Source organism: Balaenoptera musculus, chromosome 11, assembly GCF_009873245.2.
Source record: "Balaenoptera musculus isolate JJ_BM4_2016_0621 chromosome 11, mBalMus1.pri.v3, whole genome shotgun sequence".
Lineage (NCBI taxonomy): Eukaryota > Metazoa > Chordata > Mammalia > Artiodactyla > Balaenopteridae > Balaenoptera > Balaenoptera musculus.
This window is the reverse complement of record NC_045795.1, coordinates 40249120-40267977: the sequence shown is the minus strand read 5'-3', so window position 1 is coordinate 40267977 and position 18858 is coordinate 40249120. Positions and strand designations below refer to the sequence as shown.

The 18858-nt window shown below is 53.5% G+C and overlaps 1 protein-coding gene across 6 annotated transcripts in view; it reads right to left on the bottom strand.

Annotated features, from left to right (window-relative positions):
- Window positions 1–12778: 12778 nt before the first annotated feature.
- Window positions 12779–18858, bottom strand: part of GRM4 (glutamate metabotropic receptor 4) — a 111789-nt gene continuing 105709 nt past the window's right edge. For 3 of the 6 annotated variants that reach the window (XM_036870019.1, XM_036870021.1, XM_036870020.1), the window contains 2 exons: window positions 17579–17709; window positions 12779–13021 (listed from right to left, as the gene is read on the bottom strand). In XM_036870019.1, the coding sequence (XP_036725914.1) occupies window positions 12968–13021; window positions 17579–17709 (185 nt within the window). In that variant the 3' untranslated portion in view covers window positions 12779–12967. Of the gene's footprint in view, window positions 13022–17056; window positions 17223–17578; window positions 17710–18858 lie in introns of all 6 variants that reach the window. The other 3 variants (XM_036870022.1, XM_036870023.1, XR_005021941.1) reach the window with 2 other exon arrangements.

The following is an 18858-nucleotide window of genomic DNA, read 5'->3' as shown; positions in this document are numbered from 1 at the left end:
ATGTGTATGCTTTTCTCATGGGAATCTGTCTTTGTCCGTTTAATTTTCAGACCCAGCCAGGGGTCCTAAGAGGCTGAAGGAAAACTTTCCCTCCCCTATGCTGGCAGAACTGGGGAATGGGGAAGGAGCCACACAAGTCAAGTTCAGGTGCAAGAACAGAGAGCTGGAGATGCATGTCTGGGAGTCAAAGCCACAGGACTAGCCCCTAGGGAGAGGGTACAGCTGGAGAAGGAAAGGAGTCTGTGGCCTGAGCCCTGGACACACAAGCATCCAGAGGTCATTAAAAGTGCATGTCATGCCCCATCCTGCTTAAAGCTTTCCAGTGGCTTTCTGGCTGCATGGTGCCGGGTCCTGGGTGATCTCCCCTTGGGGTCTTTGACTAAATGCTGCTCTGGTCCCATCTAACAAAACTTTAAAGCAAGACTTGAAAGGATTGAACCATTTCCAAGTAACTTAACCACATTCTGGACAAACCTCAAGAATATTTGTATGTACACAAAAATAACCAGCCCCCTAGGAGGTAAAATTTACAGTATCTGGAATCCAGTAAGAAATTACCAGGTATACAAAGACAGACGAAAATGCAGGCCATAATGAGAAAAGAAATCAATCAATTGAAACCAACCCAGAAATGACATGATGACAGAATTAGTAGACAAGGATATTCAAAAAGTTATTATAACTGTATTCCATGTGTTCTGGAAGTAGAGGAAAAATTGAACATTTAACTAGAGATATGAAAGATATAAAAAAAAGACCCAATCAAGGGGACTTCCCTGGTGGTCCAGTGGTTAAGAATCCACCTTCCAATGCAGGGGACACAGGTTCGATCCCTGGTCGGGGAACTAAGATCCCACATGCTGCGGGGCAACTAAGCCTGCATGCCGCAACTAGTGAGCCCACGCACCACAACTAGAGAGAAGCCAGCGCACTGCAACAAAGAGTCCGCGCACTGCAACGAAAGATCCTGCATGCTACAACGAAGATCCCGCATGCTGCAACTAAGACCCGAGGCAGTCACATTAATTAATTAATTAATTAATTTTAAAAAGACCCAATCAAGCTTCTAGAGTAAAAGAAAGCTACAACGCTGAGATTAAAAATGCACTGGACACAAACAACAGCAGATTGGATATTGCAGAGGAAAACGTCAGTGGACTTGAAGACACAGCAATAGAAACTATACAATGGGGAGTGTGGTCAAGACGGCAGAGTAGGAAGACCCTGACCTCACCTCCTCCCACAGGCACATCAAAATTACAACTATTTACAGAGCAACTGTCTATGAGAACAAACTGAAGCCTAGCAGAAAGGATTTTCCACAATTAACGATGTAAAGAGAGAACCACAATGAGATGGTAGGAGGGTTGGAGACATGGTATAGTCAAGACGCCCACACTCGGGTAGGTGACACATAAACAGGAGTGTAGTTACAACTGCAGAGGTTGTCCCCAAGGAGTGAGAGGGCGGAGCCCCACACTGGGCTCCTCAGCCTGGGGATTCTGCATCCGGAAGACGAACCTCCAGAATGTCTGGCTTTGAAGGCCAGCGGGGCTTGCCTACAGGAGAGGTGAAGGGCTGTAAGAAATAGAGATTCTGCTCTTAAAGGGCACCCGCAAAATCTCACCTGCTCCGAGTCCCAGCACAGAGGGACTGTCAGACCCACTTGCTGATCTTGGAGAGCCTCCTGGAGAGGCAGGAGGCAACTGGGACTCTCCCTGGGGACACGGATGCTGATGGCAGCCATTTGGGAGGCTTGTTCTACCACAAGGACACTAGTGCTGGCAAGTACCATTTTGGAGTCCTCCATCTCGCCTGTTAGTGCCTGGGGCTTGCCTGCCAACCAGCAGGCCAAGGACCCCCTGGACCAAGTAGCCAGCCACACCAGACCCGGCCCCGCACACCAATGGGCTGGCCCCAGCCCTAGGACCTGGCCCCACCCACCAGCAGGGGGCAGCCAACCAGGCCAGGGGTCGGCCCTGCCACCAGTGCGCCCACAGTAGCCAGCCCTGCCACAACAGAGGGGCCCATGCAGTCCACATGGGGGGCACCCTAGACTATATAGCTCTGGTGACAGGAGGGGAGCATGCTGCTGGGCCCCATTGGACATCTCCTGCCTGAGGCCACTTTTCCAAGATTAGGAGATGTAACCAACCTACCTAATACCTAATACATAAAATAAACACAGAGAGTTAGGCAAAATGAGGAGACAGAGGAATATGTCACAAATGAAGAAACAAGACAAAATCCTAGACGAATTAAGCTAAGTGGAGATAAGCAATCTACACAATAAAGAGTTCAAGGTGCTCTCACCTTCGGAGATGGCCACATCTGTAGAGTGTTTCTCCCAGGGCCATTCACACATTTTGAGATGAACCACATTCTGTCTATGGAATGTGTATCTCTAAATATATCCACTTCTTACCTACCAAAAAAAAAAGAGCTCAAGGTAATGATCATGAAGATGTTTAAAGAACTCAGGAGAAGAATGGATGAACCCAGGGAGAAACTTAACAAAGAGTTGAAAAATATAAAGAAGAACCAGAGGTGAAGAATACAATAACTGAAATAAAAAATATATTAGAAGGAATCAACAGTAGATTAGATGATACAGAGGAATGGATCAGTGAACTGAAAGACAGGTGGAAATCACCCAAGCTGAACAAAAAAAATTTTTTTTTTAATGAGGATAGTTTAAGAGACCTCTGGGACAATATCAAGCATACTAACATTTGAATTATAGGGGTTCCAGAAGGAGAAGAGAGAGAGAAAGGGGCAGAGAATTTATTTGAAGAAATGAGAGCTGAAAAATTCCCTAGCCTGGAGAAGGAAACAGACATCCATCCAGGTCCAGGAATCACAAAGAGTCACAAACAAGATTAGCCTTCAGAAGTCCACACCAAGACAAATGGTCATTAAAATGGCAAAAATTAAAGAATAAGAGAGAAAAGGGAATCTTCGTGCACTATTGGCGAGTATGTAAATTGGTGCAGCGCTGTGGAAAACAGTACGGAGGTTCCTCAAAAAATTAAAAATAGAACTACCATACAATCTAGTAATTCCACTTCTGGGCATTTTTCCAAAGAAAACAAAAACTTTAATTCAAAAATAGAGGGGCTTCCCTGGTGGTACAGTGGTTAAGAATCCGCCTGCCAATGCAGGGGACACCGATTCGAGCCCTGGTCCAGGAAGATTCCACATGCGGCCGAGCAACTAACCCTGTATGCCACAGCTGCTGAGCCTGTGCTCTGGAGCCCGCAAGCCACAACTACTGAGCCCGCGCACCTAGAGCCAGTGCTCCGCAACAGGAGAAGCCACCTCAATGAGAAACCCGCACACCAGAACGAAGAGTAGCCCCCGCTCGCTGCAACTAGAGAAAGGCCATGCACAGCAACAAAGACCCAATGCAGCCAAAAATAATAAAATAAATAAATTTTTAAATACCCAAAAATATATATGCACCTCTATATCACTGCAGCATTATTTACTAAAGTCAAGACATGGAAGCAACCTAAGTGCCTATAAATAGATGAATGGATAAAGAAGATGTGGTATACATATACAATGGAATATTACTTAGCCATAAAAAGGAATGAAATCTTGCCATTTGAGACAATGTGGATGGACCTAGAGCATATTAAACTAAAATAGACAAGTCAGACAGAGAAAGACAAATACTGTATGATTTCACTTGTACGTGGAATCTAAAAAACAAAACAAACGAATGCACAGAACAAAACAGAAACACACTCATAGATACAGAGAACAAACTGGTGGTTGCCAGAGGGGAGAGGAGTTGGGGGATGAGTGAAATAGGTGTGGAAGATTAAGAGGTACAAACTTCCAGTTATAAAATAACTAAGCCACAGGGATATAATGTACAGCATATGGAGTATAGTCAATAATATTGTAATAACTTTGTATGGTAACAGATGGTAACTAGACATATCGTGGTGGTCATTTTGTAATGTATAAAAATATCGAATCACTACGTTGTATGCCTGAAACTAATATAATATTGTAAGTCAGTTTTACTTAAATAAATAATTTTTAAGTTAAAAAATAGAAACTAGGGGGCTTCCCTGGTGGCGCAGTGGTTGAGAATCTGCCTGCCAATGCAGGGGACACGGGTTCGAGCCCTGGTCTGGGAAGATCCCACATGCCGCGGAGCAACTGGGCCCGTGAGCCACAATTACTGAGCCTGTGCGTCTGGAGCCTGTGCTCCGCAACAAGAGAGGCCGCGATGGTGAGAGGCCCGCGCACCGCGATGAAGAGTGGTCCCCACTTGCCGCAACTAGAGAAAGCCCTCACACAGAAACGAAGACTCAACACAGTCATAAATAAATAAATAAAAAAAGAACGTGAATTTCTTAAAAAAAAAAAAAAAAAAAATAGAAACTATACAAAATGAAACACAATGAGAAAAAAGATTGAAGAAAAAAAAAGAACAGAGCATCCCTGAGTTATTGGAAGAAGGTCTAATATACATGTAATAGAAGTCCCCCAAGGAGAGAAGATAGAGGGAGGACAGAAACAGTCCTGAAGTAATAATGACCCAAAATTTTCCAAATATAACAAAGACTATTAACCTACAGATCCAAGAAGCTCAACAAAATGCAAATACAAGAAACGTGAAGAAAACCACACCAAGGCACGTCACAGTCAAACTGCTTAAAACCAGTGATAAAGAGAAAAATGTAAAAGCAGCCAGAGGAAAGTGACATTATATACAAAGGGACAAAGATAAGGATGATGGCACATTTCTCCTTGGAAACAACACAAGCTGGAAGACAGGGAGCAACATCTTTAAAGAACCGAGATAAAGGCTAGAAGCTGGGAGAGGCACTGGGAGACTGTGCCCGCCACCCAGGGACGAGAGGTGGTGGGAGCGTGAGGTCCAGAGGTGGCAGTGGGCATGGAGGAGAGGACAGAGAAGATGGTGGGGACTTAGCCACACATGAGAGGTGGGGAGGGGAGGTCTAGGGGAAGGTTCAGGTTTCTGGTTTTCATGGCTGTTGATCACCAAAATGGGAAGAAAGGAAGCGGACCACATTTAGGAGAAGACTGAGTTCCACCGTGGACCATTCACAGAGAGAGAACCCTGGAGAATTGTAGCTAGTGCGGTGCTCAGAAGGAGGTTTGGAAGCTGGAAGAGAGATAAATTTGGCATTTATTTGATGATCTATTAGACAGGATAGGAAAAGCTATAAATTAGCAACCAATCCTGAAATCTCAGCATCCTAGCAAAAACGAGATTTATTTCCTGTGCATACAAAGTTGGCAGAAGCTCTCCTCCAATCCGTGATTCAGGGAGCCAGGTGACCTCCATCTTATGTGCCACCGTCTCAACACGTGACTTCCAAGGTTGCCGCAGCAAGAGAAGAAAAGTCTGGAGGAAGTACACCTGTGCGCTTCCGGAAGTGATGGACATTGTCACTGCCCACAGCTCATTGGCCAGAACTGGTCACATGGCCTCAACCCAACTGCAAGGGAGGCTGGGACATGTAGGGGGAGGACATGGAATATTGGGAAAGTACTGAGGTGGAAGAAGAAAAGAGCAAATGGACACTGGCCTGGAGCTCCAGAGGGAGCCCTAGCATTTGAGGAGTGGTTGGAAGAAAAGAAGCCCCAAACCACAGATGAGCGTGGGTGGGTGGGCAGAGGAGGAAAGGAGGGCACATTGTCCTGGAGGGTAAGGCAACCAGGGCTCCAGGGTGGGCTCATGTCCCCTCCTGACCTCCTGTGTTTTCACGATGCTTCTGTAATCATCTTCGGTAGATATTTATCTCCATTTTGCAGATGCAGAAACTAAAGTTGGGAGAGCTGAGTGACTTTGGTGCCCAAGTAACAGAGACCAAAGCCAGGGTTCTAGCCCCAGACCCCTCAGTGGCTCTGTGTCCCCTCCCCCGCCTATGCACAGCCAGGACCTGGCACAGCTGTCTACCTCCCCGGACAGCGTGCACAGGTGGCTCCTGCCTTCCAAGCTCGGCCCCCTGCTTTCCCAAGTACAAGCTCAGAAAGGACAGCGTTTACCAGGAAGATGGTTTGCGGGGCTCCCTGAAAAGCACTCCTCCCCTAACTTCCTAGGTTGACCAGGATGGTGGTGGGGAGGGTCATTCTGGGGCCTCTCAGATCTTGACAAACCTCTCGACTCTCTGGGCTCAATTTCCTCCTCGGCTACTGTACATGTGAGGGGGTAGAGTGCATGGTCATTGGGGTCCTGCCCAGCTCAGACGTCTAGTTCTATACCTACTTCACCAGCGAGTCCATCTCCCACACTGTGGTGGAGGGCGGGGCTGGCAGGCCCACCCTAGACTGGTCCCCAGCTCCCCAACAACCCCCATCATTTCTCCATCCTCTTCCGCTGCCCACAACGTTAATAAAGCCTCTTCCTCCAATCACAGACAGACCACCAGGGCTGGGGAAGCCAAACGAAGGGCCTGATTTGCAGGCCTTAGTGTGTGCACAGTTGCCATAGCAACTGACCCTAAAAGACTCTTCTTTGCATTTGCCTCACCTTTCTGTACACTGGAATGTTGGCTGCTTACCCAGCCTCTGAAGGCTCAGAGCTCAATACCTCATTTAATGGATGAAGAAACTGGGGCCTAGAAAGGGAAAGCAACTTGCCCAATGGCACACATCGAGTTAGCCGCCGAGCCTTACTTAGAATCCAGGTCTCCTGATTCCAATTCCAGGCTGCCTGTCATCCTGGGGTGGGGGTGAGGGGGCAGATGGGGGCCAGTTCCCTATCCAGTGACCAGAGTGGTACAACCATGCTCCCCTCAGGCCTCTGGGGAAGACCTTGGGAAGCTACAATGAAGAAATGAACCATTGGACTTTGGGCAGGGACTCAGTGATAGAGCTGAGGGCTGGGGGCTGGGGGTGGGGTGGTGGAGGTGGGGATACAGCTAAATAGGTTCCTCTGGGTCTCCAGTCCCACCCCCTCCCCCCAATCCATTCATTCAACTAATATTCATTATATGCCTGCTGTGTGCCAGGGACTGTTCTAGATTCAGCTGTGATCAAACTGACATTTGTGATTTATGATCAAACTGACAAAAAAATCCCTGTCCTGGTGGAGCTGACCTTCTGGTGGGAGGATGAAGATAATGAACAAACCACATGAACGTAAGATGATGTCTGGGGTGAGGTGGTCTCCAGAAAGTGGTGGAGGGAATGCTTGCTACTTGAGTTAAGGGGATCTGGGAAGTTCTTTCAAAATCAAGTCTTTCAAAACTTACCTGTCCCCGCAGTTCCACGCCTTCAGGGCAGCTGGTGTCTTGAAACCTGACTCCTATATGGTTGCCAACCATTGCCGTGTTTTAGGAGAACATGCCTCGACCCAGAAGCCTGAGACTTTAGCGGTAGAATTTGAGGTATCATAGATGGCAGGTGGGAAGACGTTTGGGGGCAGTGGCCTCCCTGAAACGACATGGGCAGCTGCCCTGTCTGTTCCCAGCATGGCCTACGGGCTCCAAGAGGATCACCCACCACCAGTCACCGGCACCAAAATAATGACTGAAATGCAGTTCTTGGTGCATAAGGAGCTCAGAGTTAGAGAGAACATCAAGTCACAAGTGCTCCTGAGAGCAGATACCAGGTGCCAGCCTCGGTTAGCAGACCCCTTCCTGGTGAAGGAATTTTATTCATTTATTAAGGAAATTTTCAAACATCTGTAGCAGGAGAGTAGTATCAAGAATTCGCAGATGCCCAAGCGCAGCTCAAGAACCATCAACTCAGGGCTACTCTGGTTTCAGCTCCACACCCTTTCTGCCCACTGGAATCCTCTGGTTTTCTGGAATACTGGAATACTGGGGCTGGTTTTATAAGGAAAGAACTGGAAGAACAGGAAGCTCGTCTCCCCCAAACCTAACCTGGAAGAGGAAGACTCCAGAAGTGCAAGCAAGGGCAGCCAACAAGGGGGGAGTCTTGGGCAGGAAGTACCTGGGGCAGACCCTGAGGTTAGGGAGGCTCCAGGGGTACGTGCTCCCAGAATGGGGCTCCTGGTCCTGCCGATGGAGCAGAGGATCCTGGCTGGGGCAGCCAAGCCCCGTTTCCTGCCCCAACTCCATCTCTCTTTGTTTTCTTTCCCTCCTCTTTTTGGCTTTTTTCCCTCTAATTATGGGCTTTATAAAAAAAAAAAAAAAAGGCAAATTACGGTGACATGCTTTAATTATCTGCCAAGCAATGGCGGGCTGAATTACACAGGCAGGGCCTTGGACGTTACCTAAAAATAAAGCAAGAAGCCTCATTAGATGCTAATTGCTGCTTTAGCCAACTGAAGTGAGATTTTGGCACCGTGTACCACTCGGTGCCAGGGTGTCTGCAGGGAAGTCGAAGCCCTGGGAAGCTCAGAGTGCCAGGGCCAAGGCCTGTGGGGCAGTGGGGCAGGGCAGGGCAGGCACAGGGGTAGAGAGGGGATCTCGTGCCAGGGAGAGCCCCTCAGTCTCCCCTCAGTGTTCAGTGGCTAGATGGAAACCCCAGGCTGGGGGGAGGGAGCAGCGTCAAAAAAAGTGAGAGCATCAAAAACAAGGGTCCATGGTCTGACCTCTGGCCGGGGAGGGGTCCCACAGCCTCCTAAAAGCTCAGCCTCCTCCTGCGGGCTCCCGAGGACCCCTCCCTGGGCCTGGAGGCTGAAGTGGTGCAGGGGACCTGGCGTGGTGCTAACAGGCCGCTCCCTGGCTCCCTTGCCTCCGCCTCTAGGGCCCAAGGAGACAGGATGGGAGAAACTGACCATAGGACACTGGAACTCAGAACCAGCCCATCTGAGCTGGAAGGTATCCAAGCTTAGATACTGCTTCCAAAGCTGAGTGCCCAGGACCCTGTGAGTTCCACAGAGGTGTCCCGTGTGCCCAGCCAGCCTGGGAGCTCAGTGGGCTCCTGCTCAGGGCAGGTAGTAGCCTGGTCCTGGTTTTGAGCCTCAAAAAGCTCTTGAATGGCATTCTTCTCTACAGGCTGCAGAAACCCCAAGGTCTGATACCACACCTGGCTCGTTCACCGCTGCATACCCGGGGCCTGGCTCACAGTAGGTAATTAATATCTGTTGAATGAATAAGGAAAGGGGTCTTATCAGATTTGTCTAGATTTTTCCAGGACTCTCTTGGTTTTAGCACTGAAAGTCCTGCATCCCAGGAACTCCCCCAGGCCCCAGGAACCCTAGGCCTGAACTCCACCCTCCCCCTGCCCTCCCACAAACATATTTCAATCTCACACATTGGTCTTTTAACACACAGTTAGTCTTAGGCAGTGGTTCTCAAACTTGGTTTTGCACAGAAGTGACCTGCAGGGTCTATAAAATGGGCTTAAGGACCCACCCCCAGAGCTTCCAGTTCAGCCCACCTGGGGCGGGGGTGGGGAGGAAGCCCATAATTTGATTTTCTAACAAGTTCCCAGGGATGCTGATGCTGATTTAAGGTTCTGTTGTTGGAACGTTGATTCACCTGGCCCACTGGGCTGCCCCTGATCTCCTGGGGAGCTTGTAAAGCACACTTGTGCCAACCCACCCACAGGGCCTCAGATCGTCCTTCTGGGGAGGGCCCAGCATCTGCATAGTCTAAAAGTTCTGGTGAGGTTAGAATCTCCACTAGCCTAATCCTTTCATCCTGCCCTGAGGAGAGCAGCCATGGGGTGTGCCCCTGACCTCACCCCTGGGCCTCTCACTCGGAGGCTGAGGCCCCAGGGGAGGGGTGAGTGCAGAGCCTATGGAGACCCCATCACCCCTCTTGCAGAGCAAAGGTTTCTGGGGGCTGCCGGCTTGGTCCAGGGAGCCAGGGACACTGCAAACCCCCCATCTCATTGAAATAGAAAATCCTGAAGATACAAATATCTGTCCACCTTTCTTGGGTGTCCCATGAGACTGGTGAATTAGTAATATGGGATGGAGAGCAAACATGAGCAGCCAACTAGCCCAGGAAGGTCTTCCCCACCATGTGCATCAGGGCAGGCCCCACCTGGGCCCACCTGTGGAATCCCAGCCCTGGCCTCATGGGCCGGGATGTCTTCCGTCCCACACTGCTGCTGCAGGCCTGACTTCCACAAGTCCTGCAGGGGACTGGTGCCTCCTCTCCAGCTCTGGACCACAGAGCCTGCACACCTCTCCTCTGTGCCAGACCCAGTGGCTCAGCATTCACACCCCACCTGAGTCTTCCCCACTTAACTCACTCGTTCCCATAATTATGTTTCTTTGGGACCATCAGCATTTCTAGGCTGTTTGGCTCCCTGAGGGCTGTCTCCCCCATCCAACTGGTGGCCTCCTGAGGGCAGGGCCTGGATGCCCCGCCTCCCACCTGCCCCTTCTCAGAGCCCCAGGCAGGCTGGACTCGGCCAAGCCTCGGGATGCCCGATGGGCCTAAGCCCCACCGAGAGCCCACCCTGGCCTGGCCCTCGGCCTCCTCCTCCCCCTAGGAGGCCTTGAAGGGAGGGGAGCAGAGGGGGCAGCACCCGCCTTGGAAGGAAGGTGATTCTCCCTAGAACCTAAAAGGGGGCTCCACAGATGTGGGGGACCTGGGAAAGTCCTGGGCTGAGCATCAAACCCTTGAGTTCCAGGCCAGACCCTCAGTCTAGGCCAGACCCTCAGTCTAGACTTGGGCCCCAGCATGGCGATCACTGTAGAGGGACATGGACCAGAGAGGGAACAAGGTGCCCAGGCTGGGGGTGCTATCAGAGAGCTGGCCCCACTCCCCTTCTACATGCAGCTCCTCCCCACCCCACCCCCACATATACTGCCCTGGAAGCTTCTGGAGGACGCTCTTGGACTGACACCCTAGTTTTGCCTGATTATCCTGGGGCACTGGGTAGAATCTATGCCGGGTGGCAGTCTCAGGGACCATTCTTCGAAAGCAAGATGATCAGTGTGAGACCTCCTTCCCTGCCCCTTCCCTTACACACATATTTACTGAGCATACAGTAGGCACTGCACACACACGCAGTCTCACACAGACCCTCGGGGAGAACGGACTCCCAAGTGCAGCCCGCCCCCCAGGAGTAGATGGGCTGACAGAGGGGCACTAACACGTGGCATGATTGAATGCCCCAGCCTCACCTCTCACACACGCCCACACCTAGTCCCCTCCTGCCCCACCAGGTCCCTCCAAGCCCCGCCCCCCATCAGGTAGCGGAGGAGGTGGAAGGGGGTACAGGCCTGGGGGTGCGGCAGGAAGGGGCGGCACAGGCAGCCAGGGCTCTAGCTGCTGCCTGTGGGCTCATTGTGTTACTGGCTCTATAATTTACCCCTGGCAGGGCCCAGCCCCTGAGCAGCTCACGCTCCCTATCTCCCAATCTGCCACGGAAGCCAGCTGCTGTGAACGCACTCTCACACTTGCCCAGGACAGGCATCCTCACGACATGGGTGTGATGTGGACTCACACCCACGTGCGCCTAAACAGACAGACAGACACTCCCACAAGACAAACAAGCTTGAATATGGAAGTGCAGGAGCACCTCCCTACACACAGATAAAACAGACACGCACAGGGCTGGGGGAAGACACTCACACACACACACACACACACACACACACACCTGTGCCGTGCACCTGGCCCACCTGGCCACGCACCACACACTCATCACCAAGACAGTCACACGTCAGCCCAGCACCTGTGACCTGAAGACAGGACAGGCAGGAGGGGAGGGCTGTGGATGCTGGGAGCCCCGGAAGGTGATTTCTCAAGAGGAGAGTTTCCTGGCTGGAAGGAGAGGAGCGGCTCAGGTTATGGGATGGGGTGGTGGGGCTCAGGCATGAGGGATGTGGGCCAGAGGAGAGGCAGGGCAGAAATGGTACCCTCCTTAGGGGCTGCAGGACAGAGGACAGGGACAGAACAGCCCCCTTAGGGGAGTACCAGGGGCTGATTTCTGGAACCTCCCACAGTGTCCTGGCCCCTCCCTGCCCAAGGACTCTCCAAGACCCCACCCGATGCCAGCCCAGGGAGCAGCCTCCACTGCCCCCAAGCCCTATGTCCCTATCAGCCATTTCCTCTTTCCCTCTAACTCCAGGCTCTCCAGCTTCAGGCTGGGCCAGGGGTCCCACCGCAGGACCCTCAGTGGATGTGAAGCCAGGGTGCAAAACCATGTGTTTACTTTTATTAGAAATGTTCTTGGTATAAAAACAATCATGCGCTACACATTGTCATCAATAACCATCACCAAACACCCAGGCACTGAACTCCGTGTCATCAGCAGGAGGGGCAGGCGGGCAGGACACATGGCAGACGGGCGGGGGCAGGCGGGCAAGCTGCGGGCCATGGGGACACACACAGAGGCCACCAGGAGGACGCAGCACTTTGCAAGACACTCGAGATTTGTTTTAGTTTTGGCTTTTTTGTGTTTTGATTTTTTTTTTTTTCCTTTTTTCTCTTTTGCGACATGTAAGATTTGGTGAATTAGGAAAAGATGGCAGGGAGAGAGAGCAAAGGTTGGATGTAAATGAAGGTGAGGAGGCGGCTGAGGACAGGAAACAAAAATGCACAAGAGGAGAGACCTGGGTGGAGCACAAGAGAAAAGACAGGAGAAAGCTGGAGACGGCAGAGAAAAGGCAGAGACAGAAAGAAGATACAGAAAAAGCAGACAGACACAGAGAGAACAGGCGATACAAAGAGAGAAGAGAAAATAAGGACAGGGATGGAGACAGACTGAGAAGGTCACCAATAGGACAAAGAGAGACAAGGGAGAGAGAAAACCAGCGTGGGGGCCCTCCTGTGGTTTGCGGCTGGGAGGGGCTTTGGTCCAGGACACAGGGTCTTGGGGTGGCCTGAAGCTTCCCCGGCCCTTCATCCTCCTCCTGTCACCAGCCCGGCTTGCCCAGGCAACCCAGCAGTGACCGCTGGGGGCTGTGCTATCTTCAGCACCAAGCCACGTCCGTGGGTGCCCACGGGCAGGTAGGACATCAGCTGGGCCCCCCTGGGGTGGGGGGCCTGGCCCGACGCACCATCCACAAGGGTCTGTTCTCCTCCTCCTGTGCAGCTCCGGTGGCCTAGCTAGATTGCATGGTTGGTGTAGGCGACGTAGGTCTGTTTGGTGGCCAGTGCTGGAACGAGAGAGATAGGGGGAGGAGGAGTCAGGGGCTGTCTTCTTCCAACGCCCCTTCCTCAGGGGTGTGGCCCTGCCCACGGCATCAAGTCCGGACCCCTGAAGTGAGCATCCCCCAGACCGGGGCAGGGTCCCACCCCGCCCCTCGCACCGCTTCCCCCAGACTCATCCCACCCACACCCACACCTGGGCTGCTGGCCGGGAGGGCCCTTCCCTCTTCACTTTGTCCCTCTAGGAGCACTGCCTCCCGACCCCAACCCTCTGTGAGTGTCACACCCCACACGGAGTCCCTGCCACCTCCTGGTTCCACCACACTTTAAGAGAATCGTTTTTATTTGTGATATACTGTCTTCAAGTATAATCAAGGGGGAGTTTTTCAGAAGTTCAACACACACTCTGGAAGAGCACATGTGAAGAATATACGTAGATGGCAGCCTAGTGGAAGTGAGTGGAAAATGGGAACAAAGGAGATAAATAATTCAACCAGAGAGGGGTCTTGCGAGGCTAGAAACTGAGGCGTATGACTGATTTGGCCCTCTCCCCATGCCCAAGGGAAACGGAAGTCCTCCAGGGCCCCTCAGGCCTCCGTGCAGCCACGCTTTCCATTTCTGGGTGTCCTGACTCGCCTCAGCCTTGAGTCTCTCTTATCTGCACCCAACACCCTGGCCCCTGCTCACCCCCACTGGGACCAGCATTGCCTCTCTGGGTGTCTCCTCTCCCCGCCACAGCCAGGTGACAACGTCAGCTCCCCTGGGCAGCACGAGTGCCCCCACCTCCACCCCGCCGGGGTTCACGCCTCACGGCAGCCTCGCAAGGAGGCCAGATAAGCAGCACCCCCATTTGACAAATGAGGAGCTGAGGCCAGAGGGGTGAGGAGCCCAGCCAGGTCCTGGTTTTTGTCCTGTCCTGCCAGGGTTCAGGGTCTCCCTCTGTGGCCTGGGGACAGCTCAGTGAGAGTAATTGAGGCTGGTCTGCTGGCGCTGAGAGAGAAGACTAGATGGGGGAAAGCCCTGGTGCCCTTGGTCATAAAACTGCCTTGACTCCGTGAGGATCCTGACAGCTCAGAAAAGAGGGTACATCTGCCAGGCGCAGCCAGGGGTGTCTGCCTGGAGAAGGTGACATGGAGGGGAGCAGTGTGGTGGGCTGCACGCTGACCACCCCCAACCCTCTCTCCCCATTTTTCACTGCCAAGTTAAGGACCACGTTTCCCAGACTCCCTTGCAGCCCCACGTGGCCCTGTGTGACTACATTCCTGCTAATGACAAGTGTCAAGGGCTGTGTGCAGCTTCCATGTCATCTGACTAAAATAGACTGCTTCCCCTGTACTTCCTCTCTTTTCCCTTCCAGGGCCAGAACAGACACTTGAGGTCAACCAGCCTCGGCCATGAGGATGAGGACAACCCTCTCGGAGCTGATGAAATGACAAAATGGAAGGAACCCGGGTCCCTGCACCTGCCCATCCCCCATGCACTACGATATCAGAGAAAAACAAACATCTGTCTGATTTGAGCCACTCTGTCCTGGGGCCTCTTTGTCACAGCAGCGTAACTAGAAGCCCACTCATACAGGCAGGACTACTGTGTCACCCTCTCAGGGGTTCCCCCGAGTGTGGGAAGAAGCAAAGTTGCCGGGGTGGGGTGAGCAGAGGGGACACCATGGGACCAGTGCGGAGGCATGAGGGTCAGAGTGCAGCTGAGCTAAAGGAAGAACTCTCTCCTGGCCTGAGCTGAGAGCGAAGTGGGTCGCTTTGTGCGGTAGGTGAGCTGAAATGTTCCCTGTCAGCAGAAATATTCAAGCGGAAGATGAACAATCACTGGGCAGGGAAGTTTCATGTTTTAGGTGCTACTGGAAGGAAATGGTGCCCACGACACACAAGACAACATTAAGAACACAGCACAGCGCCTTACAGTTTGTGAAGAATGCCCACCTTCATTTCTAAAATGGCCCAGGTCCCTCCAGGATGCTGGAGGACCAAGAGGGGAGAAGAAGCACAGACCGGGCATCATTAAGGAGGGGCCTGGGCTGGGAGGCACCAGGGGAAGAGAGCTGAGCGACAGGAGGCTGGGACCTGGGGGTGGCACAAGGTGCTGAAAAGGAGGCGGAAGGTGGGAGGCCAGCGCAGATCAGCCTCTGGAGACCAGGGCCTCAGCCTCCCTCTGTGACTTCAAGCAGCTCCTCCCCTGCCCTGTGAGGCTGTGGTCTCCCTGCCAGTAGCAGGAGAGGAGTAGCCCTTTTTGCCTAGACTTCTTTTTCTGTGGGGCTTTGGCCACCCCCACCTCTCCACCCCACTCTCTCCCCCACCACCAAAAAAAGAGCCGGCAGCTGGCTCTGTGAATCACGAGCCCGCAGGCCAAGGCTGGTGAGAATCAATTCCCCAGGGCTCCATCACCCCTTGGGTGAACTGATAATTATTGAGATTCTAAACCTGTAAACCTGTCAGCAGCTCCTGGCTCAGAGGTGAAGGAAAACCTCAGCAGCAGCAGCAGCAAAATCTCCACTGACTGCAGGGAAACGGGAGCCTGAGGGTGGCCGTAGCAGCACCGAGAGCAGTAGGGACGAGAGAAAGTGGCGGGGAGGTGAGGGACAGCTGGGCCCCTCTTCTCCCTGAAACACCAGAGCTGCCTCCTCTAGAAAACCCAATCTGTAGGTTTCAGAACCTAGAAGCACATTCGGCCCTCAGCTATAAGCTAGGAGCCCCAGAGTCCTTCAGCAGAGCCTCAGTCTGACCGTCTGGAAAATGGGAGCAATGATTGTGCCCGGGGCCCCCAGGAGCTGTGAGGCTCAAAAGGAAGAGTTCTGGCCAAGAGTCAGGACACTTGAGGTCCAGCCCTGCCCTCACTGGTGTAGGGGATCTCAGCACCTGCCACGCGGCCTTTCTAACAAATTGAACCTCTCAGAGCCTCAGCTCCCTCATGTTAGATGGGATGATCATAAACCCTTAGCTGCTTTCAGCCACGGCATGGATAGAAATACACTCTAAACCCTGCAAAATGGTAGGCGAAGGGGCAGGGCTGAATAACCACAGTGATGAGGACAGGATGGGGACAGCGACACTCCAGGGGCAGCCTCGGCATGGGGGGGAGGGGGGGAGGGTGTGGGCAGAGGGACCCGACCCATCCCTCGCCGACGACAGGCCCTGGCTGCTGGCTTTCAGTCCCCACCGCCTCAGATAACAATTAGCTGGGCAGCGGCAGGCAGAGCTGTCAGCCCCCATTTGTCGGCCCCATGTTTCCTTGCCTAATCTGCCTGCAATCGCGTCCCTGAATTATTTATTCTGTTGTTTGTTTAAAGATACGTGGCCTGCCAGTGACAGAGTGAAAAATGTCTCTGCTCCGCGGGAGTGACACCTCCCCACTCCTCCCGCTCACACCCCCTCCATCTGGCTGTTCCCAGAATTAATCACCCAGCTCCTGCCCAGCGCCTCCACGGCCCCTGTTGTTACCGAGCTGAGACAGTGGGGGCAAGGGGCACTGGCCTCTGGTCCTCAGTGCAGGGCGCCATGGGGAGGGGCAGCTCTCACCCTTCCCTCACAGGAAGCAGGGGCTGGGAAGGCTGGGTCTCCCCTCGCCATGCCTGCACACCCCTCCTTGTCCCTTGTCCCCAGGTGACCAGCCGGAGCAGAGGCAGAGGCAACAGTGTCAATGAGGTGACATCAGCACTCTGTGACAGCCCTGTTCCTGTGGTCCCCTCTGGCCTGTCACAGCACCATGAGGGCCACCCTCTGGGATCAGGGTGCTATCTCCTGTTAGATACCCATGGTCTCCAGAGGGCTGATGCCCCACTCAGTCTCAAGAGCCCTGGAGCAGAGTAGGGCCTGGAGGGATGGGACCCAGCAAGGGCGAGTCTCCATGGGAAGGAGGAAAACTAAGTCAGGAGCCTGGGGCAGGGAGTGGCGAGGGGTCCGTGCTTAGGATAGGAGGGCCTGGTTAGGGGCGGCAGTGGGGGTTTCTGCACATCTGCGTCGACAAGAAAGGCCAAAGGTGGGGAGGCCCACAAAGACACTGCCCCTTCCCATCGCAAGTAGAGGGCCCACCTGGCATCTGAAGGGAATATCCCAGGCTGTAGGTACAGGGAAGCTGGTGCTCTGGGAGAAAGAGCAGGACTGGAGAGAACCAGATGTCATCTGGTGGAGGGTGTGGCCAACAGAGTCATCAGGGGTGTCCATCAAAGGGGGGGGGTGGTGCTGGAAGCCAGGTACACTGCTCAGCAGAGAGAGAGAGGGAGGCCATATGAAGTCAGGGTCAAGGGAAAGACACTGGGTGGGGCCAGCCAGTCACCACCTTGCTATGTGACTTCAGGAGAGTCACTCACCCTCTCTGGGCCTCAGCTGGGGATCCAGCCCAATCCGGGCCTCACAGGACTGCTGTGAAGATCACTCACAGGGGAGAGAGCTCTGGGAAGTGAAAAATCCTGTTTGGATGTGGGAAGCTACTTTCCTCCTTTCCACGGCTGATATTCCTTCTACACGTGGGAATGATGTTGAGAATGGAAGATGCTTCACCCAGAGCCCCAGCGCGGGGAGCCTGTAAGAGGGGCTGTCCCAGTCCAAACACACCTGTGAGGGGAGGTCTCCTGTTTCTCCTGATCTCTTGGTGGGTGACAAAGGGGCTCCTCTCTGGAGCCTACGCTCACCAATGTCCCTCCTGCTGCCACCAACAATGTCCACTTCTGGCCTTTCTCCCAGTACTAGAGGGAGAAAGCAGAGTGCTAACCCCAGGTGCCACCAGGATCTGAAACTCTCCTGGGGAGAGGGGCTCTTCTCCTCCTCCCCCACCAACGGAAGCCCCCCAAGACTCTCAGAGAGCAGGGAGGCAGGAGGAGCTGCTATGTTAACCATTTGGACACTTACAGGGTGTCCAGGGAGGGAGTCAGGTGTGCAGTGGGGCAGGGGTGACCACAGCAACCCCTCAACCCTGTCCGCCCGGGAGCAAACAGAAGCGAGGCCCCTGGAGGCCCAGCCCACAGGCCGGAGGCCTCGGTCTCTGCTCAGAGGCAGCGGGGATACCACGTGCTGCTGTGTGGCCTGGGTGAGTCCCTCGCCTTTCTGAGCCTCCCTTTCCTCACCTGTAGCAGCAAGTAACTAAAAATCACTGCTTTCAAGGTGGCTGTGAAAATGAAAACTGGTTCCTGGCAGGTGTGGCCCACAGTTGGGGTTCAAGAAATGGTCACCACTGTTACTGGTCCCCCAAGGCCTAACCTGTCCCTCACATGCCCTGCCCCTCTCTCCTCTCTGTCCCTTCTCGTCACACCGAGGGCCAGCTCCAGGGGGCACAGGGAAGTAGGCAAAGATGGTGGCCCTGCTCCCTCCTGTACACATCCCTCAACCACTGAGGGACCAAGTCCTGCCCAGGCTTTGGGTCTGCCCCTCAGATGCTAAGGGTCCCACATCCTCCCCTCCCCCAACCCTCTCAAAGCACAACCCTCTACAGTTGAGGTCTCCTTGGACACCTCCCTGAGAACCACGGCTCTGCGGGCCCTCCTGCCCGCCCCAGCCCTCACTTATCCATCCCAGGGCCCGTATTCTGAGTCCCCATCTCTCAGGGCCCTGCCAGGGGGCGGCTGGGCAAAGCCAAGCCGAGGGATTTCAACTGTTCTGGCACCAGGGCCACAGCTCCCAGGTTACCAAAGAGCCCCAGAGCAGTGGCCCTCCAGACAATCCCTTCCCCAGGGAGACTGAAAGGGCACAGGCCCAGATGTGGACTCCAGGGCAGAGAAATCCCGAAGTCTCAGGTCACTCTGCCTGAACCGAGGCCCCCCCAACACCCCCCCACCCCGCCTCTCCCTAGGTAGGCAGGGATCCCTGGAAAGGAGAGGCTAGAGCGGAGCAGGGGGCGT